This window comes from Trachypithecus francoisi, unplaced genomic scaffold, assembly GCF_009764315.1.
Source record: "Trachypithecus francoisi isolate TF-2019V2 unplaced genomic scaffold, Tfra_2.0 Lachesis_group21, whole genome shotgun sequence".
NCBI lineage: Eukaryota > Metazoa > Chordata > Mammalia > Primates > Cercopithecidae > Trachypithecus > Trachypithecus francoisi.
In genome coordinates, this window is record NW_022681467.1 from 15,992,665 (window position 1) to 16,006,325 (window position 13,661).

General features: G+C 42.1%; 1 protein-coding gene across 5 annotated transcripts in view; it reads right to left on the reverse strand.

Moving 5' to 3' along the window:
* Window positions 1-2,209: 2,209 nt before the first annotated feature.
* SLX4IP (SLX4 interacting protein) overlaps window positions 2,210-13,661 on the reverse strand; it is a 204,240-nt gene continuing 192,788 nt past the window's right edge. For all 5 annotated transcript variants that reach the window (XM_033185613.1, XM_033185610.1, XM_033185609.1 and 2 more), the window contains 2 exons: window positions 8,469-8,569; window positions 2,210-7,217 (listed from right to left, as the gene is read on the reverse strand). In XM_033185613.1, coding sequence (XP_033041504.1) covers window positions 6,497-7,217; window positions 8,469-8,569 — 822 coding nt within the window. In that variant the 3' untranslated portion in view covers window positions 2,210-6,496. The remainder of the gene's footprint in view (window positions 7,218-8,468; window positions 8,570-13,661) is intronic.

Here is a 13,661-nt window from a genome sequence, read left to right on the forward strand (position 1 = left end):
TTCCTGGGGCAGGTGGAGAGAGGGATGTGAAGCAACGAGTGGAAATGAGGTGGGAATGTGCATGTGTGTGTGTCTAAGCGCAGAACAGGACTGGTAACAGAAGTGCAAGCGAGAGGGCGTGGGAGACTGGGAACTCATTTATAAAAGCTCTTCTGCCCTAAAGCAAGTCAAACTCCCTGCTGAGGAGCTGCTTTTTCTTCCTCCCTTTTGAGTCTTGTGTGCTGAACTGACCTCTCCCCTGGCAGAGGTCAGCGCTCTGCTCACCCCGCACACACTCAGCCTTCTGGGGTTTGATCGCCTTAAGAGCCTGAAGAGGAGAGAATTCTTCAGCTCTAATTTCTGAGAGAAAAGCCATAGTAAATCTTGTGAAGAAGCTGGTTGTTTTTTTTTTTTTTTTAAAAGACATATATACACACGTTATGATAAAAATCTTTTGGGAACTGTGCAGAAAACAAAAAGCAAACATAAAAACCATACATCATTATATAGCCCCCTCCCACAGCCTACTTCACTCCTAAAATAAATCAGGCTGGGTAATGAATGAGGTTTTAAGAAATGCAACTGAACTTAAAATACAAGGTCAGTATCTCATCCTAGGTAATCCTTTGGAGGATGAGAAATTCTCCTGATTTTCCCACAGGGTTATTTCAGACGCACTTTCTGAGCCAAACTATTTTAAAAGCGTTCATTCTTCCACTGCCCTGCCAAATGCTAACTTGAGATTCACACGCACTTTTAGAGAGCCTATTAATGATATTAATGATCATGATCAAAGGCAAACCCCAGAGGTTTATGTAAAAATTTCAGACAATTATTTAGGTGCTTTAAAGACCCATCTTCTGAACGAGGGTAACAATTTCTCAATGTTGGCAAAGATGAGGGGTGTGTTGGGATGTGTAGGTTCTAAAGCAGCAGAACCAATGCAGAGGGGCCTTCAGAAGAAAACAAAACACATCTCTTTGTAAGATTAAAATGTATGACTGTTGACTGACACCTTGTCCCCAAAGCCATTCCTACTCATTTACTTGGAAGTAGGTACACTCCTGATTTGCAGAAAGCCCCTCTTCTAAAGAATACTCAGCGGACCCTGTCTCTTTTAACATCTGCTATTTACACGCACACACCACATTTTTAAACAATAGTTCTTAACTATGGTGTCTCCTGAGAATCATCATTTCACGAGCTTTAAAAATACCAACGCCCCGGCCAAACCTCAGGGATTCTGACTGAACTAGGAGCTACCCAGGTGACCCCAGTAGGTGGCCAGTGTAGGGAACCATTTTCAAACAGATGGAGACATTAATACATGGGAGGGGAATGTTCATCCCGATGCACTAAAAGCTATGTTTGGCACTTAAAATATTAGAGATAATTTTATTTGACAGATGAAGAAACTGAGGCCTGGGCAGTTACATGACTTGTACCAAAACATGTAAAACCAACTAGTGGCAAAGCAGCAGCCTGGACCCATGGATTGCAGCTTGCAGCCCCATGCTGTCAGGCAGTCCCCAGATCCCAGGCCCAGCCCCCACGTCCAGGGCAGGGCGTCTTTCCTGTGCGTTAGGACAGATGGCGGGCCACCATGACCAAAACACTAAGAAGAAATGAGCTACGCCTCATCGACTGCAGAGGTTCTCAGCATTTGCACGCACAGCTATTCAAATATATTATTCCAACCTGACTGAACTCCTTCTGAAAAGTTATGTACAAAACTAGAGAAACCTGCAGTACTGAAATAAAAGGCAGTGAAGACAGTCAGCCCAGCACTTTATCAGTTCTGAGTAAAGATTAGATTCACTTGGGAAATACAAATGAATCCACTTGGGGAATGTCAAGATCCTTGGAAAGGAATCAAAGTGCCATAGTTTAATCCTGCCAAAGATGTCTATCTCAGCTCATAGCTGGGAGCAGAATTGGGAGCAAGTCCACACTGTAAGGTGCACCCCAATAACTGATGGGTCAATTTAATCCAAAGGCTTCATGCTGGGTTTTCAATACCTACATCCTGAAGGCCACTGGTTAAATGGAAAGCTCCTCTGATTATTTTACATAGTATTCAAAACTGCAGAATTATTTCAACAAAGAAAACACAAACACTTCTTATAAATAGAGCATAATTTAAAATAGTTGTCTAGAAAAGGGCATTTTGAATATGTATTTCTTGGGGTTAATTCACTTATTTTTGAAGAACAGAAGTGATACACACTAATTTTTAAAAACAATTTTACTCTTTATTCATAAAGCAGTATGTTTCTACTACGTAAGTTTCATCCCCTAGGCATGCACAACCATTTGAACTATTTAAACAGTTTAAAGCAAAACAAATGAGAAGATAAGGGAAAAAGAGCTCTCCTGGTGACTTACATAGCTGTTTGGTTTTTTAACTTGATTGAAGAAAGTTATTAGGGGGATCTGTCCAATTCACACCTTCTGTTCCCTGATCAAATACTTTAGGGCCAGACATATGGTTTACTGATTTTTTGCTCAAGCAAAGAATTAACATCTTTGATAAGGAACTGTAATGGCAATTATAAGGTAATATGGTGTATGGTAATATTATGCTGCCAAAGGAAACATGTGAATATGATTAAATTCAAGCCCAGTACTGGGTAGCTCTAGATAATTAAAGATAATTTTATCCATTCAAGTCCCCTCTGTTAAGCTGCACATTGACACATATTTGTTCCCTGTTTTGTTAAATAAATATAGAAACCAAATTAGAGGAAGTCCTGCAGATTTCTGAGAATTTAATTATACCCTTAAATTGCAATACCAACGATATATATGACTGTACTGAGTAATTACCTGAATTAACTTCATTTTACAACGCTTAATTTATTTTGCACTAAGGAAGACTTTTAACTATTTAAGATAAACCAACCTAATTTTGATTTTTTACTTGCTTCAACGTGTTTCAATTCATTAATGTTTCAATAACAAGGAATGAACTCTCTTGTCTTGACAAACCAAGCATGGAAATTTCCTCATAAGAGAAAAGAAGAAATTAAAATGATTTCCATATTCAAGTCACAGCATGCTGAAGAGAATTTTGAGTTCTTAGGAAAGGCATCTGTTACTTCCAAAGAAGGGCCACTCATTACAGTTTTGTGGAAATAGTACAGTAGGGCCTGCCAAGAAGGAATTCAAGGAAATTGGGAATGGCGACACTGTGATCCCAGGCCATTCTCTTGAGCAGAGGTTTCCTTTCCTTACGTGTTCTGCCCTGGACAAGCTCTTTCTGAAATCAAAGGCCACTGATATGCATAACAATCCATGCTAAAATCCAACCATGACACCAACAGCAAACAATTAACACTGTGATCGCATTGTGGTCCCCAAGATATATCTTGAGATACTTCGGACATAAGCTATATTCTCCATAAATCAATTTACAGAGGGTTTTTATGATTCTTGCTTTTTATAAAATGAATTACACTTCTATAGTACTAAAATCAGTGAACAAAAGAACTGCAGCACTTACTCCCCTACCCCCAAATGTTTGCTTCTTTACATTTCACAATTTATATTCATATCTGGATGACAGTTAACCTCCAGTGGCAAAGATAAGAAAATGTGAAAGAAAAATAATACAGATTGTTTCCAGACCTTTCTTGTTTCTGGACATTAAAATAACCTCAACACCAATCTATTAAGATGCCACCTGAAAGCACATGGAAGTGGCTTAGAATCCATGCCGCTGAGAAAGTTAGGAAATTCAAAGTTGTAACATTAATTGAATCAGATGAATGACTTCTCCAAGCACTGGAGTCACAGGGACTTGAATATAATTTGGGGTACTAGGTAAGTGGTTGAAGAACTTGTTCTTTTTGATGAAGAATACTGACACTGTTTCAGACTTTCAGATGCCAAATTATGAAGATCATTAAGAATGTCAAAACACATACCATTCCCAACAGTGAGAACTCTTCATATCCTACCTAATAAACCACAACAACAAAAAACCTCTGGCATCCATTTACCCCTTTGTACTTCCAAATATCCAAAGAATCACGCAACCACTCAAATAACAAGAGATCCAGGGGTGTTTAAACCATGTGCAAGAAAAATGCTTAAAGGCAAAATTCCTCAAGCACATGTCACAGTGTGGGAACTGAGAGCCATTCCCTCTGTGAATCCTGTTAAAATCCCTTTTACATGAAGGGATGTGAGGGCTGTGAGGAAAACCACAGCTATCTACAACCAGAGGTGCTATTTTCTCTCTTAGATCACAGTAATTGTTATATCCCCAAATACAACAAACTCTAAAGTCAAGACTTTTCTTGACAGATAATCATTCTAAGTACAAGTATCAGCCTTAACCACCAAGCCCAGGTTAGCTAATGAAATAAAAATTTCTCAATACCAGAGTGATACTTCAGAGAAAGATTAGAAGAAAACAAAAACAACAACAACAACAAAAAACAACAAAACAAACAAATAAAAACTTCTCAATAGAAATTTTCTCTGGCAGCTCCAGCTCAAATATCTCTCCCCTAGTTCTGGAGCAGGCAGTGGCTATTGTTCTAGTACAGCTGTCTTTTTAATTCCAGACTCTTTTCCAGAGAGCTGCTTCTTGGTCTATCCCCTGGGTTATTTATTACTTGCGCCCTCCCTATATATAAATCATTCTAATTGCTTCTGTTTAAGAAGATTCAATGACACACTGTGGTCCTGTGTTCAATAAAGAGCACACCTAGAATACTGTCTGCTCTAAGAGAGCAGCCTACGGTGGGCCATGGAAATACACATTCTACCCAGTACTCAGGGGGTTTCAACTCTGTGCAGCCCAACCCTATTGTATAAGCAGAGTCAGCTCCATTGAAGCTAGTATTCTGTTGGGCTCCCTTTTCTACAGAATCCCTTGACTGGGTTCCGCCGGGAGTAGGAAAAAAGCCAAGAGGGAAGAGGATAGGACACCAGTAGGCAGGGCCGTTTCAAGTAGTGTTGGTTAGGCTGGGATCATGGGACAGGAACAGGTTTCTAGGCAGGGTCTGGAACATCAAAGTAACAGTATCTACCACCACAGTCAGGCTTGGTGACCAAGATGGAATTTCATGATCCAAAATGGTGCCATGAAATATGGCTGCTGCTTTGTGAGTCTTACTGAGTCTCAACAAGTGGGGAAGGACAGAAAGGGATGGAATAAACCACTAATCCATCTCAAGCATGAACCTACACTATGCCTGTTTCTGTATTCTCTTCATTTTGTTGGGCTTTTCTAGGTGATTTTTCTGCTAACTTCAACACTTTAGGAATATACTTGGTTTTCCTTATTACTTAGGGAAGGTGCTATTTCAAAGGACCACCCCATGTTGAACAGAAAAAAAAGATGTATTGAATGAATGGACCTTGAATATTGTTTCTTTCCTATTTTAGAATGAAATTCGGTTATTGGAAATTTTTAGCAGGTGTCCATCCAAAATAAGTCATTGCTATAATTCACTATGTGACATTTCAGCAAGCCCACTGGAGACAGTGGGTGACATTGTAAAGGGAAGGCTCTGTCTTGAAATTTGAACTGCCTGTGAAGCTTTCCAACTGGGAAACTGGAAACTGGTCACTGAGTTCCCATTAGGCTCTAGTCTGCCCCAAACCAAAATCCTGGAGGTGGGCGCAAGAGCAGGGACTGGGACATGCTTGAGCTACAGGCAACAAAGAGCCTCTCTGATGTCTTCCCTAAAGTTGGGCAGAATCGCCCATCAACTTTAATAATTATAAGGGTAAGTAACACTTTCGTGGATGCCATGGCTACCATACTGTAGAACTCGGGAAGAGAGTGGCCCATACACCAAACCCAAGCGTTTTACAAGTTTGAGGGAGTCCGAGGGGATGCATGTGCACATCTGGCCCCAACTGGTGAGCTGGAGGCCATGGCAGCCAGGCTGGAGGAAGCACTGGAGGGAGCGTTCCATTAGTCCAGTGGTTCTCAAACTCAAGCATGTTTCAGAATCACCCAAAGGTACTTACTCAGCATGGGGCAGGGCCCAGTAACCACATTTGTAGCACATTTCCAGACAGCGAAGCTGGTCCCAGGACCACACGCTAAGAACCACTAGCCTGTTGCTCCACTGCCCTCCTACTCAGGCTGAGGAGCAGGAGGATGGATTGTGCCCCTGGAGGTGAGTGGCACTGTCTTTGCGTGGTCCATTGTGTGCTCTGCACAGTGATGTGCCAAGAAGGGGCTCATGATCAGTTTCTTCATGCAGTCCTTGCACAGTCTCCTCCCTGACAAGGGGGATGGCTCTTTGTCATTCTACTAATTCTCTGAAGACAGTCATAAAATACAATGATAAAGAAGCAACGCTGTTAGAACAAGCACATAGCCTCCTGGTTTGAAATGCTCTGAAAACAGACCATAGCCATAACACAGATAACACACTTCCTATGTAATCATTCTAATTAATTCCTCTAAAATCCCGGCATCTATACACGCAGCTCTTTTGTCACAGGTTTGGCCACTATGTCTTCAACTCCAACGGTACGATCCTCTTCGGTGTTAATGGACTCTTTCGTATTTCTTTCTTTTCTTGGTTGGGCTGTTCTGAATTGTAGATAATCTTTCAGTGTTTGTGGCTGAGCCGGTTTGCTGTGCCTGCCCTGGGTTATTTTTCATAAGATGTCTGGAGGAGAGACTTTCCAAAACATGCAACTCTTCCTTAGACGTGGTTTTTGCCAAATTTTGTTTCAAAAGTAACCCTGGATCTGACAACTCTGAAGCTGGCAAAACCCTGACAGCTTTGCTTTTTTCCACTATTATTTCTCTTGGGACTAATCGATCACTTCCAAGAGAAACTCTCTTGCGGTGGTCGAAGTCTTCCGCAGAGCTGCAGTTCCTGCGTTTCTGTTGGGTTTTGGCCACTCGTGGACTTTGTTTTGGACCTGGTGATGCTGACTCACAGCTACAGACAGGGCTCCCACTTAGAAGCCCTGTCTTTAACCGCTCCCCAGGATGAGGTTTTTGCTGGCCACTAGTGACTTCTGGCTGGGTCTGATTAACTTTTTCCAGCTTTTGAACAGGAAGCCCCCAGTGGCTCTCAGCTGCCTTTATGTAATCCTTTGCTTGTCCCGTGGATTCTGATGCGGGACTGGAGGAAGCCTGACCATCATTCCTCCTCCTTGCTATCTCTGCAATCACTGAGTCACTAGATGTTTCCACAGTGTCTCTTCTGGTCTGTGATTTGCTCGTAATGCTGCTTTTTGTTTCAGTTCTTTTCACACTGAAACAAACAAAAATGATTTTATGGTTTGTGAAGCTGTCAAGGCACAGTTTCCTCCAAATTCCCTCTACCACATTTCCTACACCTGGAAAAGGAGGCAGGCACTACCTGCCTTCTTGTCTCCCCAGCAAATCTGGAAACACCCCCCACCACAAGTGTATGTTTAAATGCAGATGGAATCAAGCAAAAACCTTCACATTTTCCATTATACTAGGATATACCTGCTTATCAATCATTGGGTTAAAAATGGATTTATGATGGTGTCCACATTTTAACTAAGGCAAACAGGTATTCATTTCCGATGTTAAGGGTCAGTACTGCTTATATGCTGATTTTTTTTTTTTTTTTCCAGGAGTAGACTCAGGCTCTATGAACACGAATGTACACATACACACAATTTCTACTTCTGAGTAAAGAATAATCTCCTGGAATTTCTCTCAGGCTATTTCAAGATGTTACCCAAATACAACCACCACTTAGCTGGTGTCATGTTTGTTGATCAAACTTGATCAACAAATGGGAGTAGGACTTAGTTAATATAATTTGAAATGTCCTGGAAGAAATTCCAGATAGCCAGCATGAAAGGCAATAAAATGCAACCGTGGAAGACAAAAGAGTGTCGATATAGCTGTATATAAGCCCTTTGCTTCTAACGGCATGCACAACAGACAATGTAACTTCACTCTGATGATAAAATGAACTTTGAGGGGCGGGATAGAAGTTGCACAGGGAGAATTAGAGACTACAGATCTTAACTTCAGCATATATTTACAGGTTTGTGAATGGCAAGAAATTTCCTCAACCACCAAAACATTGAAAGCTGAAATATTTATTTTGGCTAGCTTCAGTGTGAAAACAAATACATACAATATTCATGTTCTTACTGTTGACACCAGGAGCATGAGGATTATTGTAATTATATTAAAGTCGGAACAAGGATCTTAGGAAAGGAATGTATTTTTTAGATCTGTCTGTAGTCCCTCTGAAAGTGGTATGAAACACACCACCAACAGGTGCTTTTCATCTTCAAAGAACGTGTCATTAATTACTCCTTGCAACATACCTGTGAAGCAAGGACTCTATCCCTATTGTCCAGAAAGCAAGAGAGTCAGGAGGGAGGGGAGAGCAAGTACATGATGGAGGGGAGTTTGTGCTCCAGTTCCAGGCACTCTGTTTCATTCTGGACTTCATGTTATCTATCCATACATAGAGGCGGTCAAAAATGAGAAAAAGGAAACACGTTGCACCTACATTTCTTTCAGAGCATTTCTCCGGAGCTTTGCACTGGGAGGAAGTGAACTCTCTGCACACTCAGCAAAGTAATCAGACACTCCATGGAGAACTCTTTCTGTCTACTCCAAAAGATAACAAAGGTTCAACCAGAAATCTATTAGCTGAACATGAGAGAAAACAGTTACACTCTGAATGCCCCAATGAACACATTTATTTTTGTAAAGACTGAATGAAACTGCTCAGTGGTAAGCTATTTTAACCTTTTATACCTAGAACTTTATGGTTAATTGTAACTTCTTTTAGACTCCCAGTCCACATTTCAAACATTAATATGTGCCATAAACATACAAAACTGTAAGGCAAAGAATGCTGATTCTAAACCATCTGGGAAGTCTTGGCCAATATCTGGTAACTGTGAGGCTCAGGCTGTGACAAAAGCCCCAGAATCCTACTGTGTGGGGCAGCGTGCCTGTGAGCTCTGTTCTTCCAGCAAGACCTGGTGACACAGTGGTCTACACCCTTACCATCCTAAGAATTCCTCATATTTTCTCTATCTGCAAAAATAAAGAATATTTTGTGGCCGGGCGTGGTGGCTCAGGCCTGTTATCCCAGCACTTTGGGAGGCCAAGGTGGGCGGATCACGAGGTCAGGAGATTGAGACCATCCTGGCTAACATGGTGAAACCCCGTCTCTACTAAAAATACAAAAAAAATTATCCAGGCGTGGTGGTGGGCACCTGTAGTCCTAGCTACTCAGGAGGCTGAGGCAGGAGAATGGCATGAACCCAGAAGGCGAAGCTTGCAGTGAGCTGAGATGGCGCCACTGCACTCCAGCCTGGGTGACAGGGTGAGACTCCGTCTAAAAAACAAAAAAATGTTGTAACACCGAAGACCACAGCAAAAGTCAAATCTTTTAATATTGGTATTTTGAAAACTGGAGTTTGTGATTCTTGGCTACTAAAAAATTCAGGACTTTTTTCCTTATACTAACCACCACTCTGGTTTTATATAATGCATAGATTATCTGTCTATCTAGCCTTTTGTGTTCCCATGGAAGCATCATAAGGAGGTAATTAGAAAATGTAAAAGCCTACCTACCTTGCCAACATTAACCCATTTCATAGTTTTGGAATCTCTGCTCCTTTTGGTTATCAAGTACATAATCCAGACGAGTGTTAACTCCTCTCATTTTCTGAGACACTAAGTATTCTTCCCCATCGAATTCCAATAAAATGTTGCTACCACCAGAAACAGCTTTAGTAAACTGTCAGTAGGTCCTTGCTTTAGACCTACACTGGAATTAGCAGTGACAGCCCCAGAGCACCTGGTGGGTGGCAGCCATGAGTACCATGCCTGGTTATCCTACAGGCTGAGGGGATGTGCTTTGCCTAATCACTGCCCTGCACCACTGAGGATGGGCTCTTCATGCTCTTCAGTTGTGCCTATCCATCTCAGACCTGGGCCAGTGTCACTCAAAGTCATATCTGGTTATAACCCAAGTGAGTTTTAAGCTAATGAACAGAATATTCTATGTTTTATTGGATTATATTCCCTTTTTTTTTTTCTAAGACTTACTAGTTGGCCAAAATGAGTGACATCTTAAAATTCAAATGAGAGAGAGAGAGAGAGAGAGAGAGAGAGGAATCGAGATTTACGTGTGAAACACTTCTAAACATGCCCTATAAGTACAGTAGATTCTCCCCTTACAACCACACCCTGTAAGTGCTGTATTTTCAGAGCTGAACAATTAACATAAGGAGCATGAGTCAGGCTTTGAACAACTCTGTGGGAACCAGAAAGCCTTTTGCTATTAGGAATGATGTAAATTCCCCAAGGCTGGAAGAAATCCACAATGCAAGGCAGACAGGGTCATAAATAACAACAATGAATACTGCATATGCCACATAAAGTATTATGCTGCGATAGTGACACTCTCTTCAAATCTCATATTAAATTCAATCACTGCCTTTATTTATTTATTTTAAAAATTCAGTTTAAAGAGCACTATGCATTTCCTATGGGAACTTCAAAAACTCCTTTAAGAAGCAGAGCAGTCGGCTCTCATCCCAAATTCCTCTGACAACAATGAGGGAAAATGTCCTTGGAAGAAATGGGACAACAGAAAAGGTGACAGAGTGACAGGAGGAAATGTCCTGTTCAAAAAGTGTAAAATCTGTGACTTAGTTTTCATAAAAAAAAAAAAAAAAAAGAGAGAGAAAAGAAAAAGAAAGAGAAAGGCAAGGCGGGGTCTCCTGCTTACAAATTAAAACCACATTTGGCAATTTGTTGAAGGAGGCATATTTACATTTGTATGAAGACTGGGTGGGCAGGAAAAAAAAAAGATTAGACTCCCTCTTCAGCCCCTGAGCTGTCAGGTCTCATTAGAAATCTCTTACTCTAACATTTCTAGGGTCAATTCACTCCCCTTTGTCTCTAAATCAAAGCCTCCGGTGCCACTCTCCCCAGCCCCCAAACAAGTATTCCTTAGGAAGCAGCTATCACCTGGGAACAGGATTTCCTAAAGGGAGTCGTCCTGATTACTAATGGCTTCTCACATCTGGCATCAAAATGCAATCTGAGGCTTATCCGGAGGCACAACGCCAAGATGCAGATATATAATGTGTGCTAAGAGGGGTTGCAAGTGCCTTCTGGGCTTACAGGATGACCCTACTACTTTTCAGATTCTGCCATGAATAATTATCCCATCAGCTCTTGTAAAGAATGAAGATAAACCCAACATATTCAAAGAGACTACCAAAGAGTTGGTCATCCAAAGTCCAGAATGAGGACATTCTGAGTCCCCATGGACTCAGATATTCCACAAATATCATTCCTTGGTATACTCCTTCCCAGTCATCTGCCTCATCCCCACCCTACCTCCTATTTTGTTTTACTTTTAGGTTATACTTTGAAGAGTTTTGATTCAAAAGTTTCTCTCTATAAAGAATGTCAGTATGTAGTTCCAGGGCAAAACCAAACAGAAATAGGGCAAAGCCCTGGCCTCTAGGGAGATACCCTCCTTCAAACAACCTAAGTAGCCTATGCAGGCCACAGGGCAAGGGATCAGGACTTTTATCCATCTTTGGGGGTATTCTGGAGACCACCACCCCAAGGATGAAGACAGTCAACACACATGTCCCAGTACAGAACCAAGGGGAAGGCTGAACAGATGAATGTTTGAGTATGATGATGGGTGGTATTACCGTATTCCTGTATGGGCTGACCTGGGAAACACATTTTAAATTCCAGGATAGAAAGGACTGCAAAGAGAGTCCCCACCAGGATGAGCTAGGTGACTAAGATATCCTTCTTGCCTCTAATCAGAGAACAGGCTGATTTGAGATGCAGTTAGAAATACTGGGCTGGGTGCAGTGGTTCATGCTTGTAATCCCAGTATTTTGGGAGGCCAAGGTGGGAGGATAGCTTGAGCTCAGGAGTTCAAGACCAGCCTAGGCAACAGAGTGAGACCTCATCTCTACAAAAAATCAGCCAGGCGTGGTGGTGCGCACTTATAGTCCCAGCTATTCAGCAGGCTGAGGTGGGAGGATCGCTTGAGCCCAGGAGATCAAGGCTGCAGTAAGCCATGACTGTGGCACTGCACTCCAGCTTAGGTGACAGAGTAAGACTTTGTCTTTAAAAAAAAAAAGAAAGAAAAAGAAAAAAGAAATACCGGGCAACAGGTAATGTTTAAGTCCCAAAAGCACATTGAAACTGTGGATAAACCAAGGAGTCACCCCACAGTGACTCACTAAAAACTAGTTTTGAACAGAACACTGTTGGATTAATGGGAGATAGGGAGAGAAGTTGGCTTAAAATGGCAGAGAAAACACCTGCTCTTGAGCTTCCAACCTCCTCATGCAGTCTATAAAGCATAGGAGGGGCTCCTGCAGGCCAGTGGGAAGACTGGCTGCATCAGAGGCACAGAGGCACAGAACGAGTCTTTTGAAAATGGAGATTCCCAAGACCCCTCCCTGGAAGTTCTGATTCATGAGAGCTGGGGTGGGGCGAGGGCATCTATATTTAGGTTCCAAGGTGATTCAAAAACTGCCAATATACATAACACAATACTCAGCAAGGCAGAGCAACAGATAAATACAAACTGGTACAATGAGACAGCCTTTTGCAAAGTGTGGTCCGTTTATCCCATGCATCAAAATTATGTGGGGAGTGTGATAAAAAATGTTTTAGGTTCCACCCCAGAATTTGGATCTCTAGGAAGCAGCGTCAGGGCATGTATATTTTGGGCAAGCCCCTCAGTGATTCTGATACTTAGCAGAATTCCTGAACTTCTGCCCTAAGGGCACACAGAATTGATAACTGAGCAGAATCCCACAGAATAATCCAATCAGGCAATACTGAACTCTGTACCTGGCAATGCTTGAGGCCCTTGAGGGAAAGGACCTTGCTTTCACAGAGCCCCTATCTCAACAGAGAAGACAACAAACAAACAAATAAACGTGTCAGGTGGTGATGATGTTATGAGGAGAAATAAACATCTAAAGGGCCATGGGGTGCTATTTTAGATATGGCGGTCAGGGAAGGCCGTGGTAGGTAACAAGGTGGGCTTTACGCTGAGACCTGAGTGAGCCACAGGAGCAGATGGGGAAGAGCATTTTGGGCAGGGGGAAGAGTGAACCCCAAGGCTCCGAGGACAGAGTATGCCTGGAAGGTACAGACTCTGGAGAGTAAACCAGGGGAAGAGGTCAGGAAGCAGGAAAGAGGGGTGTGTGTGTGCACTGGTGGTGAAAAGGCAGATCTTGTGTGACTTTTGTAAGGATGGCATGTTTTATTGTGAGGAAGATGATACGCCCATGGAAGCTTCCTAGAAGAAAAGGGGCTTGACATTTTAAAAGGAATACCTTAGGCATTATAGAGGGACAAGGTTACGAGGAGGAAGACTAGTGATGAGGCCTTGGCAATGATTGATTCATTCAGAGGCGATGGGTCCTGGAGAAGAGCCTGCTTCTTTGGGGAGCAGTGGTTAGACTGGAAATATAATTTGATGGGAGACCCAACAAAATGTGCTGATGGACTGGATATAGAGAGTGGGAGAAAGAAAAGTCATTGGTGACTCCACAATCTTTGGTTTAAATAACTGGATGAAGGAAGTTGGCCTTTACCAATGCAGAAAACATAGTAAATTTAGGGTCAGGCTTGGGGCATAAGACCAAGAAATCAATTTTAGGCGTTGCTATGGTATGACTCTGTCCCC